The sequence below is a fragment of the Aedes albopictus genome, chromosome 1, assembly GCF_035046485.1.
Source record: "Aedes albopictus strain Foshan chromosome 1, AalbF5, whole genome shotgun sequence".
Classification (NCBI taxonomy): domain Eukaryota; kingdom Metazoa; phylum Arthropoda; class Insecta; order Diptera; family Culicidae; genus Aedes; species Aedes albopictus.
The window spans coordinates 241,832,223-241,855,808 of NC_085136.1; the positions used below are offsets into that span (position 1 = coordinate 241,832,223).

Here is a 23,586-nt window from a genome sequence, read left to right on the forward strand (position 1 = left end):
GCCTTTGCGCTCCTTATCGCGCTTCAGCTCCAGGATCATCTCGCCCGTACGAGTACGTTTAATACTCGCACATTGGCTCCCAGACCCTCAAGCTTGGCGTCGCTTCGCATCGCCTTCAAGACGTCCGAGTACTTCGACTGTTCCGTCTTGATGACGAGCGCGTCGCCTTTTTCGCGCTTAGCACCTACTCTTTTACGCTTTGGTTTGGCGTCACTCACTCCTTCTACCTGCAGCTTAGACTTCTCCTTCTTCCGATGTATCTTTGGTACTCCCCTTGGTTCGCCTTACTCTGTGGCTGCTGAGGGCCTACCCCTAGTAGCATATATGTTCTATAAAAGTCAATGCAACTCCTATATGACCAAATTTGGTCATATAAGAGTCATAAAAACTGATGTAGAACAAGTGTGCTACTGGGGACTAACGGTCGCAACCTCTTGTTCCCATCCTTCCGGAACGGGCCAGCCTTTTCAGACTCACCCTTCCCAGCTTTCCGGGACGTACGCCTTGCCTTGCGGGCACCGCCAGACAGCTCCTCATCTGACGACTACCTCGTCCGCTTCTGCGAGTGCTTGTCACGAGCAGTCGCATCCACCACACCTTTTGGACTACCTGTGAAAACGAACGACTCCGTCTCAGTAGACTTCGTATCCTTTTCTTTCACAGGTTCCACTGCTCCTGCAGTCTTCGCGTGTTCCTGCTTAGCATCGTCCATCGACTTACGAAGTCGCAACAAGGCCGTTTTCAGGTCGTGGATGCAAAGTCGATGATCTTGCCAAAAAAGGCTGGCCTCACCTTCTTGAGCCGTGCACCTACCTATTGTGTGAATCCAGATATTCTCCAAACAAGAATCACCCAGAACGCAGTGGCACTGAAACTGTTCCATTATCGACCGAGCACTGGGAGCACCGAGATGCGTTCGCGCCAACGGCGCCAACAGGTATGTGTGCGACAAGCAGGTGAATGAACATTCTTGGTTATGCAGTTCATTCAAGTGGCAGCTCCTAAAGGGGTGTTCGTTATCACTTGCACTCGATCATCTTAGGGGTACCACACACCTATAATGATTTGGTGCCATCATCGGCCGCTATTTGGCTACCAAGATATTGGAAGCTTGGAACATTCTCTACTGTTTACCCAGCTACTGTGAAGCTGGAAGGGTTGGCCGTGTTTACATCCAATGACTTGGTCTTGTTGACGTTGATGAAGCCCTGCCTCTTAGAAGCGATCGGCAAGAACATCGAGCTTACTGTGCATATCAGGGTGCCGTTATAGTTACGCGTGAGAGTGAGAGTGCGCGTGTGCGAAGCCGCAAAAAAGAATATCAACAACAGCAAATCCACGAAAATCCTTTGGACGCGCACTCCCACTCTCACTTTGAAGCGGCACTATGTCGGCGCCGTCAGAGCGCCGATGAGCTAAGAGAGCAACGTCATCAGCCTGTTCGAAGTCATTCAGGTGCTCTATGGTAATGGGCTGCCACAGCAACCCACGATTTGGATAACGATCTAGCGCACTTACCAGGATCTCGTCGATTACTATGAGGAACAGTATACATCTTTACATTACTCCAGCAACGATCCAGATCCAGATGAAAAAAAAAAAACATTAACATATATTGATATGCTAGTTAGTCTAATAAACAATCGACCCTCACATTCCATGTATGTAATAAAAAATGACCTAGAATCCGTGGCCAGTCCAAATGACGGAAACCGAGATCCATAAATTTCATGCCAAGAACTTGACCTACACAAAAAGAACGAAATAAAAAATAACGTCGACAATGTCTGTCGACAACAACATAATTCCCTTTATCGTTAGTTAGTCATCGCTTTACATGCACAACAGCCCCCTGGCACCTAATAAAGGTGCCCGACAAAATTGTATCTAGGACTTGACAGCAACACCTCCTCCTATACCTCCAAACAAAACTCGCAAGACGAAAAGGGGCTTTGCGGTGCAATGTGTGGTAAGGCGAGCTAATCGTAAAACTTTTTCCATTTTCCTCGCGGAAAATTTTCTTCCTTCAATCCCATTACCATAATTACATCGATCAGCTACTTCTCGCGGCGGAGTTGGCGGAGCTGTCACTACTCGCTGCGCTTCTGGCCGTATGAGTCATTTTTACAGTCGGGGCTCCTGTTACATGAATCCTATTACACGGATTCATGCAACACGGTAGTCCGTGTCCTAGAGCCTATGAGATTTTACTTTAGAATGTGAGTAGAGTATCTTGGCATGTTCAAAGATAGTGCCAAAGAGCGTTCTTACGATTCTGAGTTGATGGTAGGAAGTCTATGCTACCTCTGGTGCTCTGGTAGCTGGCAGTAAACTTACCTCCGCGTGGTTTCCATTCTCCTGCTGCTGCTGCTGTTGTTGTCGTTGTTGCTGCATCGCGAGGCGCGCTTTCGTGTTGGCCGAAATGGGCGGCACACGTGTTTTGTTATTCAAGCCAGCAGTAGTGGCTGCCTTCGCCGAGTTACCATTGGAAACGCCATTACTGCCGCCGGTCTTCCCGGTTTGTTGTAGTTGCTGTTGCTGCTGCTGCTGAATCGGTTGCAGGGGGTAGCTTTTGTCGATTCCGGCCACCCGGTGGCGGCGTTCGTCGAACATTTGTCGCACCTTGCCAGCTCCGAGGGACGCCGACAAGTCACCACCACCAGCACCACCGGTGCCGGTGCTGGTCGTTGTGCTGGAGTAGGCACTGATGGTCGAGGAACGGATGGTGCTACTGCTGCCGACGGTACTGCTTCCGCCATTCAGGTGATGTGTGGCGGCGTTGGTGGCGACGGCGGCCGTGGTTTTCGTGGTGGAAATCATTTCCACTTTGCGCTGGTCCCGCTCTTGCTGTTGGCGTTGCTGGAAGCGCATCTGGATAAGAGAAAATGGAAGAAGGAAATGGAAGCATTATTAATCGTTACGATGGCTGAGAGCAAGGAAATTCAATGGTATGGTTATTGCGTACGAATTCCAGAAATGCGATATGCTTTGGCGTATTCTTGTGATATTAACAATAGAATGGTTAAAGAAATTGTTGTTTACGTTGTATTCGTCTTCAGAACCCTTACTTCCTCTTAAACTTTAACGACAAGGTTTATGAGTACATAGCTTATTTAGTTTTAAATTGAGACTGTACGATATCTTGAATTTCTATTTAGATAACATTGTTGAAATCGCTAACTCACGTGTCATGCTTCGAGTATGTGTGCTTGTCAACAACGCAATTGATGGTGCACTCATCTCAGAGTTAAGGCCGCACGGGACGACGTGTAATTTTTCCTATCTTCCCTCTCTTTCTAACAATTTGCCTCGCGATTTTGAAGAAGCAAATATCAATTTTCACTGCACTGACGTAGCTGAAACTTTAGTCGATTGTTCACCACAAGTGAGCAAATGAACGATCAAATTTCTAGTTAATAATATGAAGTAGAAGTTGAGATTTGCATCTTACTAGCAACAGAGCAATGGCGGACGATTCAACCACCGTCCCGTCCGGCCTTAACCACCAAAGATGTATGTGCTATCACAATTGATGTAATTGGAAACCTCAACAGTAAATAGTCTATTGTTTGGTTCATTCACCGCCCCTATGGATGCTTTCAAACAAGTCAACGCATACTGCACTTCAAAAGGCCTTCCGCCAATTGTTGGCAGTGATTCTGCCTGTCCATAATCGCATAGTTGACGTAAGCGCCACAGTAGTTTTCAACACACTTTTGAAATTTTAACAATGATTATTGAAAAGTTTATGATTTTTTTCACGTTAATATCTAGCTAGTGATTAATTCTTGTGCTCTATTGAATAAAACTAGTCACAATTATGCATACACTGAAAATATATTTTGTTTCATTATACGAAATCGCTCGTCATGTTTACAAATACCATTCGTTGTTTTCTGCAACGAAAAGCTTCGTAATGTGCATGAGTTCTTTTCGTACAAAATTGCTCCGACACATTTTTCTGTCTCTTTTTTTGTCGGAATGACATTAAACATGCTTAAAAAATACCACACGTTCGTCCACTTGGATATCACAGGCTTCGAATCACGTATCTTCTGATTGACACTTACCAGTGCTATCCAGCCATCTGTGGGCGCTTGTTGAAGCCATCCGAAAACAACCAGAACGCTTTAAACTTTGGTTCTGTTTATAAATAACCTTTACTTCCAACCGAGAGCATGTTTCCTTTCCTCTTCTCGCATACGCACCGTCATATGCTCATGAAAACAGGGTGCTTCGTTTTCTCTGCGATCCAATCAATCGTCAGTGATGACTGCAAAACTTTGTTGCATTCTACGAAGTAAAAATTTCTTTTTACGCATGGTTAGTATAAAACGTTTGACATTTGTATGTTTTGTTTTATTCTACACAGCTGGAGTTAAAATCTACGAATGAGCAAGTTGATCGCGTGTCGGATTCGTGATTTCGTACATGATACTACTCCATTTGTATTGTTTCAGCATGGTGGTACGAATGGACCGTACATTATACATATTGCTTTTAATTTACGAAAACTAGTTTTACGAAACATATTCGTTGAGGTTTAACGAAAGAATATTCTGAGTGTATTTGATATATATTAGCTTGTGAGTGCTGACATTGTCAATGGTGGTTACGTCAACTATGCGATTATGGGCAGTGCTAATGCTCACCATATCATCTGGGGCAGTTCCGACATTAACTTGAGATGCTCCAGTTTGATGGAATACTCAAGTATAGTAGGGGTGGTGGGGGTAAAGTGGACAACCTAAGCATTGTGGTTGTTTCCAGTGGAAATGCGGCAAAATCCATCTGCTTTTCCGAGTAACATGGAAGGTAATGATATACTCTAGAAATCTTGTAAGGGATTACATTTAAAAAATATTATTTTCTTTGATTATTTTCTTCACCAAAACGTGCATAAAAATAGCGTGAAAAAAATCGGTGGGGGTAAAATGGACAATCGATGGGGTAAAATGAACAAGTCGTTAAAAGTTATATAACAGCATATTTTTTCTATGTTTTTAAATGCAAACTATCAAATTTCATACGATACCTTTATTTTGTTGTTTTCAAACTTTTAATACAAACTTTTAAACACACTTAAATAATTATTGTAAAAATAGTGTAAAAAACAAGCACCGTTTTGGATGAAAATGATATTTTGTAGATATAAAATATTTTTTTATAACTTTTTACTGCAACTATCTCACGACATGTGTGACTGCTGATGATTCTGGAGTTTGCAAAAAGAAATATGAAATTTTGGTGAAATTTGGACCGATTGTCCAATTTACCCCACCGTCTGATTATGTTAAAATTATTTCCAAAACTTTTTTTTTTGCAAAACTTAATTATTATTTTTTCGATCGAATATATTCTTCTATGTGGACTTAATTAGTTTAGGGTGTAAAGCTTGTAATAATTTGAAAATAACTCACGAAAAAGCCTTAGCAATGATAGGCAGATTTTACATCATTTTCAATTTTTCACGTGATTTTTAAAGTTTTTGTCATTTTGAAGAGGTTTATTTGATTTTAATGTTCAAGATCAGCAAAAGTATAATGATTCATGCTTAGGCGTAAGCTCCAATCGTTAAAACATTTTGAAAAACAATAAAAGCCATGAAACTGTACCCTGTCCATTTTACCCCACCTGTCCACTTTACCCCCACCACCCCTACCGTGATTTCAGGTGAAATTGATCACTTTTCGTAGTTTTTGGCGAATAATTTCTGAATACTTAACGATATGATTAAATTCAATTCTTTAAAACAAGTACGACCATGGTTTTCATCAGTCAACGAGGTTAAAAATTCTACTACAAATCATTTTATTACAAAAAAATATCATTTGAAATAAAAAAAAAAAAAAAAAATAATTTCGGGGTGAAATTGATCATTTAGTGAAATGTTTTTGTAAGGGCTGAACATATTTTTTCCATCTGAATTGACCACCCTGAGGAAAACAATGCAAATTTATTACAAGTTAAATAAATTTTTACTTATTTAACTTTGAAGTTTAATAAATCTTAAGAAAACGCCTGAAAGTATGCAATTTCCATACTAAATGTGTTATAAATTCCGGAAAAGTACAATTTTATGCATGAATTTCAGTATTTATAGAACTTTTGATGACGAAATCGGGTTTAGCGAATACTTGACAGCTAGAAATATTCATTTGAATATTCATTACATGTGCGATACAGTTATGGTAACAAAAGTTTGGAAGTGACTTTGAAGTTCGCCTGACAGGTAGTTTCTGAAAATATTGAATTTTATACAGAAATTATGTGACTAATTGGTTGTAAAACATGTAAACTCATCATTCAATAACTCTTGAGCTAGATGATGAACATTTTTTACAAATTGTTTTAAGTTTAAAGCGTTATTTTTTTTTCAAATAGAAAAGGCCCTCTCGTCGATCAATTTCACCCCACTGATCAATTTCATCCGAAATCACGGTACAGATCTTGAATTACTTACACATGGGCAACAACCCAACCTTCATGCTATCTGCTAGAGAAGAAGTGCTTGAAATAACGCTTTCTTTTAGTATAACCAGTCACTAGTGAACCAATTGGCATGTGTTAGATGAAGAATCTTTATCTGACCATCGCCACATCTTTCTTGAACATTTGAAAGTTACTTCGCAAACTTTGCGTTTCAGGAACTTCGATCTGGCCCAGTTCACGAAAAAATGTTGGAAGAGTTGGAACATACGTTCGAATGAATCGGAGGCTTTCTGATCGGCTCGCAAAGCCTACCAGAAAGCTCTTCGGTCTGCTGAATGATCCGGCTGGGAAACCCTTTGTTCAAATGTCTCCAATTTGAGTAAATTCAATCGGTTGAACAAAATCCTTGCGAAATCTAAGTACTTCCAAGTAAACGAATTTCGGTTGTCAAATGACAATTACAATTCATCTGATAAGGGAGTTCTGGAATGTTTATTCAGTACACACTTAACCGGATGTGTGGAAATTAGTTTAGCTTTTTTCAAGTCTCCTGGGCAGATGGGATTTATTCTATTTTTGCTTCAGAAGGAGTGTAACCCGCGGTTACAATTTCGTTCTACATTTATGTACACCACTGTGTTTTGGACAGGCTTCTTCCGTGCTCTCGGTTTATGCTCTAACTCTCTCTTTTAGCTGTCAAACGCTACAGAGTAATGAATATTCTCTCACACAAGCCGAATGACAAGTATTACTGAGTTGAAGAGCATTTACATTTGTATTTGCATATTCTCTTCCTCACTGTTATGAAGAATTCATTTTCTCTCAGCGCAGTAGAGTACGGATGAACGCACTAGTTTGTCTCGCACAGTTCAAGAGTGAGAAACTGTCATCTGTTGCTCAGTTGCGTCCGGAGAAAAACGAAAACAAATCTTTCGCCTGCACATAAACGACTTCAACACAAAACATTCATCATTTCCAATTTCCTGAACGAAAACGATGGAGTAAGTAAAAATTACATTACTTTTAATAAATTATAGGTACATATCTTTATAATCAATTTGATAGCTCCACGGGTGCTGATGCCGGAAACGCTTCCTTCGACGCTGGCTCGTCATGTCAACAAAAAGGAAGCGCCAGCAGGAAAAGAAAATCATTCAACATCGCTGAGCATTTTGATGAAGTGAAGGACTCATGTGGAGCAAAAGTTGGCATGAAATGTCGAGTCCCGGACTGCAACGTGCTGCTTACCTACATCAGTACCTACAACTTGGAAAGGCATTTGATTGGAAAACACCAGAAGCACGCACTGGAACTCGGACTGATCAAGGAAACTCCGAGGAAGCTCTTGAAAATCGTGGTACTAATTGACGTACAAGAATTTCTTCGAAACTGTGTTCAAATTGTCACTGTTTGCCATCTCCCGTTTAATATCTATGCAAAAAAGTGCTTCCGGGGACTCATTGATCCGATTGCTATGAAACTCCCTATTCCGGCATTAACTCCGACGAATGTTGCCATACTGTGTGCGTCAGTTGAAAGAATTTTCATTGATTTGATCAAAAGTGAAGTGGGTGGTAGGCTGGTGTCCTTGAAACTCGATCTTGCTACACGTCACGGGTGGTCGATGATTGGAGTAAACCTCCAATTAATTATAAACGGCGAGCTGATAACACGAACACTAGGTGTTATTGAAACTACCGACCGCCATACAGCCAAATACATCGAGAAAGAAATTTTGCAGTTGTTGGACAAATTTTCGATCAACATCACACAACTGTATTCAACGACGACGGATTGTGGCAGTAATGTTTTGAAGTTTGTGAAACTTATGATCAAGGGTCAGGAATTAGAGTTCAATCAGGATACGGATGATACCATTGCAGTGGATGAACCTGGTGACGAGGACGTCGACTCGGATGAGATTCCGGAAGATACCTCCGACGAGCTGCTTGTTGAACTGGATTCAATCCTCAGGTCAGTAAAATGTGGGGCACACGCATTGAATTTGGTGGTCGTAGAAGCGACTTCAGAAGAGGAAATCAAAGCACTCATTGCTCAGGTCCGCGAACTGGTCAAGATTTTGAGAAGCGAACCATACAAGCAAAGTTTCAAAGCGAACAAAAAACGGCTCCCGTTCTTTGATTGCACGACTAGATGGGGTTTCACATACTTGATGATGGCTTGTATCATCGAAAATCAACAATTCATCACAGAGCTACTACCCGAGAAGCTAAACCTTAAATTCGATAAGGTTTTCTGGGATAGCTGTCATATTGTCCGAGATATCTTGAAGCCAGTTTACATCGTGACTAAGAAGGTACAGGATCAAGCCATCCTCTTTGGTGATTTCTACATCATGTGGAAAGAACTTTATCTTGAGCTACAGGAAATTGATCATGCGCTTGCTGGTGGACTTGTAACGGCGATGGATAAGCGCGAATCGAGTTGCTTCGATAACGATGCGTTTTGGGCCGCAGCGTATCTGGATAGAAGGATCAATTACAACGGTACTCCATTTTTGACCGAAGATCAACAGAAACGTGGAATGGTTTGTATGCATGGATTTGGGTCTTGGATATTTAAATTTCAAAACACTTTTTTAACAGGAGCATCTTCTGAAAACATGGAAAGCAATGAACAGTGGAATAAAAGGAGGTGATGAACCTACATGCTCTACAACCACAGGACCGTCGACTCCAGTCATACCGAGCGGTAAGACCAGCCGCCTTGAACAAATGCTTCAGCGTAACACAAAGCCAAAATCGCTCTCGAGCTGCGCTGACATCACAAATCAGCTTCGGAAGTTCAGTGTACTGGAACGGCTTCCATTGGATACGAATATCTTGCACTGGTGGGAGCAGAACAAGCACGATTACCCTGATCTACACCGGTTGGCTTTTGTTGCCCTTGCTGTACCATGCACCCAAGTGAGCGTAGAAAGAGCCTTCAGTGGATTCGGCCAAGTATTGACACCTGCACGCACCCGTCTAGGGAAGGAAAAATTGGAGATGGTTTTATTTATCAAACTCAACGCGGACTTATTTCGGACATATGATGTCAACATTCAAGACTTCACTAACGATCAAAATTCAGGATTGAACTAACGTTTAATCAAAGATGTATTGACACTTGGAGTATTCATATCGAAATAAAAAATGGATTCAATTAACTTAAGTTTTTCAATTGATCGTTTTTCTGTTTTTCTTATCGACGTAGGTAAATGTTTCAGAAAAAAAAGAAAAAAAATGCACGTGTTGTTTGAATGGTGGTATGTTGTGATGATATCGTGTAAAGACTATTATGCAATTGACTTTAGCTAACCAAAGCATCATATGTGGATGTACTCTTCGGCAAGAGGAACCATGCCATTAGCGCGAAGCACAATTAGACCACTGAGCTTGGCGCTAGCCATATGAAAATAGTCTTGCAATGTAAAATAATCTTGTACAAGTGTTGAGAACTTGTATGTAAAATATTTGTCTTTATGTATATCTAACTGTACTGTGCTGCCTTGAGTAGCGGCATTACTTTTAACTTGAAGATATGACGATTTCACACCCAGGATTTTCAAGAATACACCTCTGAAGAAATCTTGGAAGAACTAAATGGAGGTTTGGGCAGAAAAGTTGACCGATTGGTCAGCACAAACCTTCATTTGGTTCTTCAGATTTGTGCTCGGGAAAACTCGAGGAGTGGTTTCGTTATGGATGGTTCGTATTTTTTTTGCGACTTTCTGATTTAAGTAGTTTTCCGCTTCACTTAACAATACTAGCTTTTAAGTAAGGTTAAGTAATTTTTATTCATTCAGGTACAGCTCACCTCCTTCAGGCTTGTATCATTGTAAAAAATCGCCTCAATACTTCAATATTATGAAATAAAATTTGATTTTTAGCGCCATCTAAAGTTTTAATGTAGGGTACGCGACCACTTCGGCTGAGGTCCTATTTTAGACAATTTTATCTTAAAAAGTTTACGTCGTTTCAGCACCAACATGTCAAAATGGAAACAACACATTCTTTCAAAGCTGTGGATCCCAAAGAGTGGCATTAATGGTATAAGCTCCGTAGTTTTGAAAGAATGTGTTAGCAAAAAAACCTTCTTTGTGTAAAACAATCGCGTTCCATGAGACAAATAATTACGTGTCATGATATTCCGGAAAGCTAGGTAATATATAATTATAAATTTTTGGATTTCAGATTTAATTGATTTGTATGAAATTTACCTCACGGGTTGAGGTTGAGGTTGATAAGGAAGGATCGATACTAAGCGTTGCAAAAAAGGATGTACACTAGGCGAAACATCAAAGACACTCCTTTCCCTTTTTTTTTAAATGTTACGTTATTTATGAATGGTCCTTAACCCGGGAACTGTCGCTTCGTGTACTGAGTACGCGCACCTTGAAAAATGCTCACTTGTGGTACACAGCGTGAGCGTGATGTTACTGAAGGTGATCGAAGAAGCGACTGTTCGAGGGTTAAGGGTCGTCGTGCAAAAGCAAAATATAACTGAGGATCACTTACAGTTTAATATCTTCAGAACATTTCAAAACTTCAAATCCCAGGACTCCTAGTACATTTGCCCTACGAAGGCATTGAATGGATGTAGAGATTAGGGTCAAATCCAAAAAGTTACTCCGAATCCAAGCTGCAATGTACCTTATGGACTTCAGGGATTACGCTTGAGCGGAAAACATCGCAAGATTGTTATTTAGCTGCGTCAGCAGCCCGGTCATCATTCCCTCATGTCTATGGTTCAATTAGGCATCATTCATGCATGGTTTCACTAGGCCTATACTGATGAGTGAAAATTATGGGTTTAACTAATAATTTTTGCACTCAATCTATATATATAAAAATGCAGTGGCATACGTGGGACCGCGCATAACTTGCGAACGGAAGGTCCGATTTTGGTTGTCTTAGTTTTGTTCTGTTAGTTTTCACCCAAGGAAGGTTTATGAGGCAAAAAACATGGGCAAATTAAGAGTTTTTGAAAATCGGGATTTCATACATTTTGAACGGGGACTTGGGCTTGGCCAGGGACTTGAAACGTCAAAAAACGCAGTAGGCAAGACAAAGTTTGCCGGGTACAGCTAGTTTTTGCGTTGCGTTGCGTGGTAACGGAGTAATTCGTAGATTGCATACTGAAAATTGTCATGCTAAAGCTTTAATACTCCTATTCCGATTGCTTATGAAATGCTATTTGGGAAGGAACAGCTATCCAATCAGAGGTTGAAGTAAAAAAGACATGAAAACTTCCATTGCCGGCCACGCCCATCTTCTCCGTTACGAGGATAGGAAAGGATGTGATGATATGGCACCTACTTTATGAAAGGCCAGCGACTCACCGGCGCCCCCATATGTGTCAAGGAGTTGGATATTTGGAATGGGTTGATTTGGGAATCACTATAAGCGAGCGATAAGATTCAGATTGTGTAAGTGTATTTGAATTGATCATGTAGATGTGTTGATGGGAGTGTAAGTGATTTAGTATATTGTAACACCAACGTTGGGAGTGACGTAGCTAAGAAATTTTGTCACTCCATGGGCCTTTTTGCTTCCAGGGATGGGGCACAGGCATTTACACTGTGTCCTGGCTAACAAGCCTAGGCTTAAGCGCCATTGCTCGCTCTCTGAAACGATAAGAAACACGTTATGTGGAAGGGAAGAGATAGAAGGGAAGGGATAATATCTATTTATCGAGGTGCCAGCGACTCACCGACGCCCTCGTAAATAGAAAGGAGATAAGATTTTGGTAAGGGAATGGTCTGGAATTGGGTTATGTTGGACTTTGGATGGAATGTAATAAGCGAAAAATGAAGTTTTAAATACATCAATAAAAATAATTTACCCTTAACCGCTGAAATAGAAAGTATTAAGATTAAATTTTCAATCATGTCATTTTTATGACGTATTTGTGGCCCTTTAACTCCCTACTACCGAAGTGTGCTCTACAGCACCATAGAGTTTCTTCGAACTCGAAACAAACGAAATTAGATGAATATGATGCAAATGTTGCAAAACATGATTGTAAAATTACTTGGAAAACTTTAACGTTCACTACTTGTTCCAATAGCGAATAAGCAATCAAAATACTAACTTAATCAATTAGAAAATGAATAAAAAAAATCGATTCGATCAATTTTGAGAAGCTTAAACGTCGATTCAAAACATCGATGCTGCGTACATCTATTCAAAAATTCTCATTGCTAATTCATAGGACGAAAATTATTATAACAAGACTATATGTATGCAAGTTAGAATCTCGATCGATTACCTCTCAGGGAACAATCAGTGTATCATTTCGGACAGCCAGTCCCTTTTAGAGGAGGCCACTGAACTTGATGGTTGGTAATTGCCGTGAGAGTTTTTAAGATACGGTAATTCTGTATCTGCTCGACGGCAATAAAGAGAAAATCCTTCGCTTCCTCTAGGTTGAACACTCCGTCACAGAACGATTACAAAAAAGGCAATACACGAAAAAATAACAATAAAAACTATACTTAGCTGTATGATTTTCTAGTCAAGAGGATATTCCTAAATCTTGGCGAATGTCCAAAATCCTCTGATTTTTGGTACCACAGTTCTCCCAAGGGAGCCGTCGGCTGCGGGCCGCACACTTCGTTTGAAATCCACCGCAGCACCGCATCCAACGCAATCCGTAATCCGCTTCTCGAAAAATTAACCCCCACACATTCAACACTGCTCCTCTCCCCCCTGGATTCAATCTTTCGCACCTCTGTCTGCACCATTGTCTTCTAACTCCCCCATCTTCCATTATCCAGCCGAATGGAACGGGTCGTCAAAAACTCTCAGACCACACCGATTATAGAACCTTCCGTCGAACACATACTTCCTTCCGGCACTTCCTTTATCAAGGCGAAAATCACTTCATTTTTTCAATATTAAAATTTGCACTTTTCGAAGACTGAAAATCCTGCACGTCACCTCAGGTTAACCGCCTACCATGATCCCCTCTTTGCCGGGTACAGCTAGTTTTTATATAAAAACATCCAAACTTACAAATCGTGAATTCCCTGAATTTCAAATGGGACCCTTGTTGGAACCCTTGCTTCTTGTCCAAAATTTCGCCTTTTCATGGCAATATCTACTTTCGCACTGTCAGTTCTGAAAAAATATCAACCAGCCATGATTGCTTTGATGACTCGGCATATCATATGTAGCTATGTCCTTGACATACAAGAGCACATGGTACACAAGAATATTGTCGTGAACCTGAGTTTTCATGTGAAAAAGTATGAATGTAAATCAGTAAACTATTATAAAATCGTAAAATAGGTGTTTGACTATATTAGCAAGGGGTTTCTATTTTGGGTACTTTTATATTATACATTAGTCCATACTAAACTTGTAACGTAGTTGGGGGGCAAGGCCTCTCAAAATCAATGAAATACTAGGTTTGCCCCCCCCCCACCCCAAATACGTCACAAGTTGGCGCGTATGAATTAGTTAATCGCAAATCAGTTGGTTTGAATGTTTGTACAAGATGAGATACTGCACGTACAATTTAAGAAATTAGTTGGTTTAAAATTGAAGAAGCTGTAGCGGAAAATACCCATATCTGTTTTGCTCTGGATGGTGAAGAGGAAATTGAACAGTGCTCCGAAGGTTGCTGAGCAATTCATTTCATTTCTTCTTTGTGCCAGTGATGAGGGTTCGTTAGAGCATCACACCGATCATGCTCTGCAAAATAGAGGAGGGTTCATTCGTATGAGAGAGCATTCATCTTCATTCTCTCAGTAACAGATTTGTAATGAACATATTGAGGTGACTCTCAAAAACAGAGAGACAATCAAACAACCGTATCTTTCCGGTGAAGATGAGCAAAACAAAGCCTGGTTTTGGATCATTTTAATTTGTTTGTTTTTATACTTACTTTTTATTTGAAATTAGTTTTGTTAAATTAGGGAAATAAAATCGTATGTGTATTGTATCGGTGAGTCATTTGACCCCAATCTCCCACCCCATTGCACACATCAGCAGCAACAAGCAGCAGAAACAATCGAGTGCGGTGTGTGGTGGCTATTTTGTTTTGATCGAGAGAAAGTTACGAACCACGTAGTGCGACGGACGCATTTTTACAACCCGTTTTCATCACCTAGTAAAGGAGTGAAAAGTGCCGTTTTCGCGCGGAACGTGCTAGATGGTTGTTCCTAGCATCGTCGGGAGTGAATACACCAGAAAAAGTTCCCCCGCAACATAGTGCCGGCCCGTGGTTCGGGAACCAAAGTGCAGTGCAAAAGTGCAGTGCTAGGGTGAGGACCACCGCCATTTGCGGTTCGCCAAGCGTCCGATATCCCACCGTCTTCGCTACACGGGCTCAGTCAATAGAGCCTTGTCTCGCCCGTGTAGCTAAAAGTCAAGGAAGACGAAGACAGGTAGGTACAAAGGGGCGTACCACCTGTGATAGTTCACTGCGGTGACTATCGGAACTGTCTACGGCGAGTAGGCAGTTCGGTGTTTTACACCACCGTCGCTGAGGGGGTTCCAACAAAGGAGCTAGTCTCACCCCCTTGGCTAATTAGCAAAGGATAGTTTTATTGCCCAAGAAGAAAAGTGAGAAGAAGAAGAAAGAAGAAGAAGAAGGAAGGAAGCTACGCACAAACCGTGTGGAGCAGAAGCCGACGACCATCGTGCCGACCACCACCACTGCAGCAAGGGCCCCAACGAAGTCGACCAACATAGTGTGGGGAGAACGGGGCAAAACGAAGGTCAGATTAGAATATAAGTTTTTATTGCAAAGTTTATTTAATAATATTTTATACATTTAATTTCATCCGAAGTCCTCAATTTAGTGGAATTACCCTGCTTTAGGCCGCCCTGCCGGGTAACAGCGGGTAAGGGCTGAAAGCCTCTCCTTACAGGAGTTTGATTATTTCAAACATGTTTTGAAAAAAAAAAACTACTTGTTTGCAGTTTTGCTAAGGGTATATTGACAAATGGAGGAATATTACTGTAAAGTTTATTCCGAAAGTGGGTTGTGCGTCGTACGAAGAAGCAAAGAGTTTCAGGCCTATTAGTTTGACCTCTTTTCTTCTGAAATGCTTAGAACGCATTGTCGATCATAACATCCGTGATGTTCATCTGGCCAACGTGCTTCTTCATGTGAAACAACATGCTTACCAAACTGGAAAGTCTACTGTGACTCTTTTACACAAGGTTGTTAACGATACGAGAAAGCATCCATTTATAAGCAATCTTGTTTGGGTGTTTTCTTAGATATCGAGGATGCCTTCCCGAGCAGGAGAAAATAGCTGAAGAATACCTAACTCAGGTATGGAAAACCGAATACCCAACACCTGAATGAGGTATTAAGTAGCCCTGCATAAGAGGTAAAATACCCAAAACAATAACTGGTGTTTATTCTGTGCATAACGCGTGAATAATGACATCAGTTATTGCAATACCTAAATAATAATCGACGATTTTTCCATACAAATAGCGATTTTTCCATAATTGAATAATACCTCAAGCACTCCTCAACACCAAACCAATACCTCGTTGAGGTATTTTATCAATACCTACAAAATACCAAAATAAATTATTTTTAATACCTGGATAACCGACCAATACCTTATCTTGGTATGATACCTAACTTTAATATGCTCCAGTTATGTGTCAGTTATTCATTCCTGCTCGGGTTTGACAACGTGCTTTTGGATGCCATATTCGGAGCCGCACGGAGTGATTGTATATCTCCAATGATTTCCAATTGCATTTACCAAATGCTTGAAAACCGATATCTCTTCTGGACATTGCGTCAAGCAGCGATTTGGAAATTGAGTGTTTGTGGACGCCTCCAAGGGGAGTCTTGTCCCAACTTTTGTGGAATCTCGTTGCAGATGCGCTATTGAGGCAACTCAGTACAGCGGTTTTCCTATAAGATAGGATAAGTATACTTACGGTTTTGCCGACGACTACCTAACATTGTTAGTCGGTATGTGCATCAGCGCCCTTTTCGACCTGATGCAAACCGCTCTTCTGGTAGTTGAGGGTTTATGCCGTAAAGTGCCTTTCGGTTAATCCGAGTAAACATAGGCGCGCGCATCGTTTTTCTTTGCGTTTGACGTTTCACACTAGCGCCTTCTCTTGACGATAGTGCACAACGCAGTGTTTCGTGAAACATTTCCACCAGGTGATGGTAATGTGAACTGAACGATGGATTTTCACGAAAATTGTTCTAAGTGTTACGTCTGTTTGTCTGTGTTGGAGCCATTCTTGACCCTCATATTTGTAGAGTACAAAGGTACATTGGCCCTTTGTTTAAGGAGATCAGCTTGGATAGCCCTCACGCTCGCGTCAGAATACCCATTTTTTCATTGCTATCTCTGTCGCTCTTCAAGAGGCCCCATTTAAAAATACCCATTTTCAAGTTGGGCGGCCCAACTCATAAATGGGTATTTTTAAATGGAGCCTCTTGAAGAGCGACAGAGATAGCAATGAAAAAATGGGTATTCTGACGCGAGCGTGCTGTCAGCGTTTGAAGTTCACTTTGATGTTGCCCTACTATACATTCATTTCAAACAAGAAGAATTTTCTTGCACTTAACGTTTGTGGATACTCGGTCTACTAAAAGAAACTCCAGAGAACAGCAGATCAACATACACTTCGTTTGCTCCAAGTGATCTTATAATTGCTTGCAGTTTTCTATATTGGACGTTTTGCGTTTGCAGACCATTCTATTGTGGTACCAAATCCCAGTTTACTCAGAATCCCAATCTATTCTTCCTTAGCTAGATGACACTCTTTTATGGCGTTGGTGGCGTGGAGGGTACCTGCCTCTGAAGCCGGCCTTTTAATACATGTTACCTTTCGATCTGCCATTTTCTTCACATTTGAAAGTGCTCGCAAGTTAAATCGCCTGTCTTGGTTGGGCGTATTGTCCTCAAAATCGGGATGGAAACCGTCCTTATTACAGTATTCGACGGACATGGTTTCGCGCTTTTCTTAGCTATATATGCTTGAATCACTTGTACTTGTACTTGTTGAATTATCTTCTCACACTCTACACTTTTCGAGTGTTGCCAACTATCGACACTTCAATCTTCGCCAGTCCACTTGCACTTGCATCGCCTCCTTCGATGCATTTAAGCATTTAAGGAAGCTTCAGAGAAGTTTTGGCGGGTTTCAGGGGGCTTACTTAGGCGTTACTTCTTCTTCTTCTGTAACGGTTCTTCGTCACTGGGTCAGAAAGTCATAACAGCTGATTCCACTTATGCGCCAAGTAAGTAGGCAAAGTCCACTTACATGTGGATCAGCAAGGTTTACCCCGGCGAGACTCCTCAAGGCGAGTCGTTAGCAGATCTTAGACAAATCCCGAACCAATCGCAAAGCAAATGCCGTTCAAAAAATATCACCCAACAACGAGGATCAACTTAGAGGGCAAAACGGTTCCAACTCACGAATCAATGAACGATCAAACTTTCTCATTCCTCTCATTATATTTAGGCCTATTCTGTAGTTAAAATTTACTTATTTTCTAAGCTCTAGAGCGTAATTTTCAAAACCAAAATCTACCTATAATTTCTCTTTGATGTTCTAGGGTAAGGTGATTGCGAATGTGTATATCTTAATCTATTAGATCTGACCTGGTTTTAGCAGCATGCTGGCGGTTCCTCAGTGGTTACTTTACAGTGGCACGGTGGGGGCGCCCCTGTCCAGGTTCACACGACGACGATAGTGGAGCTCAGTCACCCACCAACAGTGGATTTTCGGCGACGGTGAGCGGTGAGGGACAACGTCTCAAGGGTGGCACTCACTCTCAGCAAATACACGAGCAAGCACTTGGGTGGCTGCTCTACCACATAGCCGATCGATACAGCGGCACAGCAAGGTGAGATCAGTAGAAACAGTGCTGATTATTGCGTCACTGTTCGGCGGCTGTCCGTTCGAAGCCGATTATACGCCCCGCCCACATGGAGGGGTTTCCTGGTAATTCCCTTCGAGGCCGAGGAGTTAGATGCGGAGTATTGGCGACCGACCAACTCCTAAAAGGCGTGGATGACCTTGGGCCCTAGGACACGCGAGGGTCGAATGCTGGCTCGACGACGAGGGCAGGCCTACAAGCCGCCGGGCTTCGGATTCGTCCCTAGGAATAACGATTGCGTTCCGTTATCCCCTGTGCCCTGCACAGACACCTTCACTTGAAGGATGAGGGTGTCCTTCAATGGAAAAAATACACATTCGCATTACAATTTGGATTACACATTCGCACATGGTTAACAACACTAGTATTCACTCAAATTACCTGGTCCTCGAGGGAATTCTGCGCCTGCAGTACACTAGTACGCAGTTTTTTTCAGTTTTTGATGCACTATTTGGCTACAATTGGATCGATTCAGTTATAAGGATTTTTTTAATTCAGTAACAGTTACTCACGAGCTCTATACAAAAACTTTTCCTAGGGCCTATCAATATGGCTAACAGTTTTATCCACAGTATCTATATTTCAACTGAAAATATTTGATTTTAATTAACTGAGTTTCAATAAAGTAGTTTTAAATCTCACTTTTGCTTCTATTTTTCATACACTTGGTTTTAGTTTTACTCTCGGTTTCACTTTAACTAATTTTCCAATTTTTGTTGGCGAACGTCCAACTATTTCAACGATCGAACTGAGAATACTTGATCGAACAAATCTCTATACAATTGTCACCCGACGCGAAGCCCCAAACCTATTGTATTTTCTGAAAAACAGCTCATCAGTTGGGCATCTAACTGATGAGCCTGATGATCATCATTCTTAAGTGATGAAATGAACATAACAACTTACCAAGCGAATGATTTAAATTATTGGTTGCATCTCCCACCACTAGGGGCGCATATTAAAATTTAGAACTTATCGTTTAACCCTTGCTGGTCCCATGTGCAAACTTAGTTTTTTTTTTAAATAGCGTAAAAAATGAAATCGTGTTATAAAATTCTGAACTGGTGTTTCTTGTAACCACGTTACACTTCTTCTTGGCGTAACGTCCTCACTGGGACAAAGCCTGCTTCTCAGCTTAGTGTTCTATGAGCACTTCCACAGTTATTATCTGAGAGCTTCCTCTGCCAATGACCATTTTGCATGTGTATATCGTGTGGCAGGCACGAAGATACTCTATGCCCAAGGAAGTCAAGGAAATTTCCTTTACGAAAAGATCCTGGACCGACCGGGAATCGAACCCGTCACCCTCAGCATGGTCATGCTGAATACCCGTGCGTTTACCGCCTCGGCTATATGGGCCCTCAGGCCCTTACGTATAGGCGTTACGTATAGGCATTTTCGAGGGTTTCTGGGGGTCTCACGTGCGTTACATGGGGTCCGAGGAGGTTTTAGGTTAAATAAAAAATCGATTTTCTACACAAACCACGATAACTAAATGGTGTCTTCGGCGAAGTTGTAAAAAAATATCATGCAGAAAAATGTTGTCGAAGACACTTTTGCTCTATCTTTTGAAATAAGCGATAAATTTAGTATAAACAACCCCTTCGAACTTTGAAAAACCACTAAATACTTTATATCATTCTTGGATGAGGTCTACACAAACCACGATAACTAAATGGTGTCTTCGGCGAAGTTGTAAAAAATGTCATGCAGAAAAATGTTGTCGAAGACACTTTTGCTCTATCTTTTGAAATAAGCGATATATAATTTAGTATAAACCAGAGCGTTCATGATTAACAAAAATTTTAATCATGATTAATCATTGATGATTAAATTTCCAATTTTGGTGATTATTGATTATGATTAATGATTAATTTGATTTTTACGATGATTAAAGATTATGATTAATGATTAAAATTGGTTTTATCTGTGATTATTGATTATGATTAATGATTAAAAATGGCTCATTGATTAAAAATCATGATTAATCATGATTAATCAATCACAAAAAAATAAATGATTAAAATATGTTTTTGTTGTTTAACATGTTTTTGATGTTTCAAAAGTAAAAGGTATCTCTGTCCGGGAGATTTTTGAAAAAAGAATCAGAAATTATTTTATTTAGAACAGCATTTGAACCAATTTAAATTGGATCATATATATTATATGATGAATCATTTTTGATGATGAATGATTAATGATTGATTAATATTTTTTCTTATGATTATGATTTCTGATTAATGATTAGATTGCAAAAATAGTGTGATTAAGATTAATGATTAATGATTAAATGAGATTTTTTTGTGATTATGATTAATGATTTTGATTAATCTTAATCATTAATCATTAATCATGATTAAATTTATGATTAATCATTAACGCTCTGGTATAAACAACCCCTTCGAACTTTTAAAAACCACTAAATGTTTTATATCATTCTTGGATGAGGTTTTTATGGCTTCTGATATTCTGAACACTTTTTCACTATGTTTTTTGTGTATCTTTTTTTTGAAGACAGTGTTGCCATATTGTTATTGTTTATACGTGATTTTTTAGTTTTGCTATGAAAAAAAATACCATTTTTTCATAACAAGATATCTCGCAAAGTTTTTCGCGATTTCATCCACTGCAGTTTCTAAGGATCTCACGTGCGTTACATGGAGTCCGAAGAGGGTTTTGGGGAGATTTCAAATGCATTTAAGGAAGCTTCAGAGGATTTTTGGCAAGTTTCAGAGGTGTTACTCAGGCGTTACGTAGGCGTTTTCGAGGGTTCCTGATGGTCTCACGTGCGTTACATGCGGTCCTAGGAGTTATAGGGGGATTTCAAAGGCATTTTAGAAAGCTTCTGAGGATTTCTGCCGGATTTTAGAAGCGTTACGCAGGCGTTAAGCAGGCGTTTTGGGGGTTTCGGGGGCGTTACAAGAGGTTTTTAAGAGGGCCCCCTTAATCCCTCAGTTCAGTTTTCAGTTTCTGAAAATACATTTTGGATCACTGCTTTTAAGTGAGATTCAGGAAGATTTCAGTAGCCCTTCAAAGCGTTTCATAAACGTTTCAGGCGATTTCAGGAGAGATTCAAGACGTTTTATACTGTTTACGATTATAGACCCGATGACTTATACTCAAGGGAGCTCTTAAAGATTCTTAAACAAATATTGAGCTTACGATTTATCAGCACACAGTTGCATGAGGCTGTGTAAGCATGACTTTCATTCAATCACTCAAACACACAAGTTATGCATGCAGATTCGATTAATTATGCTCTATAAAGTTTTTAGGAGACCTTAAACAGTCACAACAGTTTCTTAGATGGTTCATGGGTTTCGGAGGGGGTCCCATGGTGCTTCCGATAGGAGTTTTAGTTGTGCATTAGATGCGTATAAGGCTTCTCAGGATATTTCAGGAGGATTCCGAAGGGATGTTCTGTAATCGTTGTTACAAGATTCAAATTAGATTTTTGAATGCGCCACACAGATCGAAAAAAGAGTGTAAAATTCTGTGACATATGATGCACATGATTGGAGCGTGGGATATCACAGAAGTTTACATGACATATCATCATATCATGTAAAAGACTTAAAATATCATGTAAACTTCCATTATATGTCATGTAATTCAGAATGACTCTGTGTGTTTACATGACATATAACACAAATTTACATGATATATCATGTAAACCAATATAACACTAAGTTTACATGACTAAACTGAAGTTTACATGACGTTTAACTCTCATTATTTTTATCTGTGCATGTTAATCGAGGATTTAGGTAGGTTCACATGCTTCAGTGATTAGAAAACCACTGGGCTGCAATCATGTTCTACAGCTAAACATGGCGAGAATAGAGTCAGAGCATGATTACGTCACGGAACCAGGAGATGGCTGAAGGGTTCGAGGGACTTTCGGTGGGCGGCCATCGTTCACTTTGAAAGAGGCGAGCGTGTACATCAGACATGCTAAACGTTAATTAGTGTAGTGAAGATAGCCGGTGAAAAGGCCAATAAGAGGTTTTCCCAAATTCAGGTTACTAGACCCTCGCGTAACAGATAGATCGAGACTGATCCTGGATTGTCCTTTGATAGGAACTTTTTTGTACCGTTTTTATAACTTGCTTTCTGATTGGCGCGTCAAAAGACCGCCAGTGCACGCCACGATCTGGGTTTCCTTAAGGAGCCCAAATCGAACCGTTAAGGATCGACACTGTTTCTCTGGCCTTGGGCCATAAACGCTAAGGAGGAACTAGCACTAGCTCTCGGGCAAAGACCCTAATACCAGAGAGAGATTACCTTCTCGGTTCGACAGAGGGCGGCCTTGCCGTCGTCGGCCGACTACGTTTGAAGGAAGCGCCTGTAGTCCAGACACCTCCACAAACCGCCATTCCTGTTTATCTCCAAGCGCCAGTGTAAGTTCACGATTCCGTAGGTCATCGGTCAGCCACTGCAAGCGCTCGCAAGTTTGCAGCCAGAGAAGGTACGTGCAAACAACCAGTGACAGTGACCAATACAACAGAACAACAGAATACACCGTAGACTCGAGCCGCTTTAATGTTAATTATTTAAATCCTTGCGCGCCCTTATAGATCCGCGAAGCCCCTCCGGTTGTCCGGTAGCACGTCGACCCAGTGACTACGTCCAAGTCTCGCGCTGCTTAGTTGTTATCGGGTAGAACATTACTTTCAGTTCGTTGGATTGATGGGACGCCTTTGAAATGCTTTAGAGCGCCCCAGCAAGCCCCTGAAACCCCTACAGCCGTTAATACGCATAATTGTCCCATCAAGATAAGGATTTCTATCCAACATGGGTAACAGTAGGTCGGCTCCAAAGGCACGTTCTCCTCCATTTGGGGACAATTATGCGTAGAACGGCAGCCTAGAAATACCCTTTAATGTATCTGAAATCTCCTGAAATCCCCTGGTACGCTTGTACAACTCCCCGAAACCCCCTGGTACACCTCCTGGAAGTTTCAGTCATGTTTGCTTCTAGTCATGTGATTTCACTCAACCTCACAGCACTCTTCAAATAAGAAGCGATTCCTTGTCATTGGAATGAACTGTCACTCAAATGACACTAGCTAGGCACGAAACACGGAAAACCCTGAAAACTGCATGAGAATTGTTTTGCGACTGTGGACATGATAGCACGCGATTTTTTGGTCTAGAAGGCAGTCTATAAAATGTAACTACAGAGACTTGGAGGGCTGCTCCGTAGCCACAGTGGCTCCCAAGTTAATCCCGGACAAGCTCAGTAGCATGAGACCCCTCGAGCTGGGTCTCA

General features: G+C 41.0%; 1 protein-coding gene and 1 long non-coding RNA gene across 5 annotated transcripts in view; both read right to left on the bottom strand.

Moving 5' to 3' along the window:
- The window catches only part of LOC109425306 (zinc finger C2HC domain-containing protein 1C), a 256,497-nt gene that overhangs the window by 17,890 nt on the left and 215,021 nt on the right, over positions 1–23,586 (bottom strand). For all 3 annotated transcript variants that reach the window (XM_062846515.1, XM_062846514.1, XM_029862153.2), the window contains one exon: positions 2,338–2,871. In XM_062846515.1, the coding sequence (XP_062702499.1) occupies positions 2,338–2,871 (534 nt within the window). The remainder of the gene's footprint in view (positions 1–2,337; positions 2,872–23,586) is intronic.
- LOC134287116 (uncharacterized) lies at positions 8,782–13,838 on the bottom strand. Of its 2 annotated transcripts, XR_009997041.1 has the most exons (4): positions 13,452–13,838; positions 11,088–11,220; positions 10,953–11,012; positions 8,782–9,419 (listed from the first exon to the last, which is right to left on the bottom strand). It is a non-coding gene; the product is annotated as an uncharacterized LOC134287116 (long non-coding RNA). The 2 variants fall into 2 exon arrangements; XR_009997038.1 differs by having other exon boundaries at positions 8,806–9,419; positions 10,953–11,220.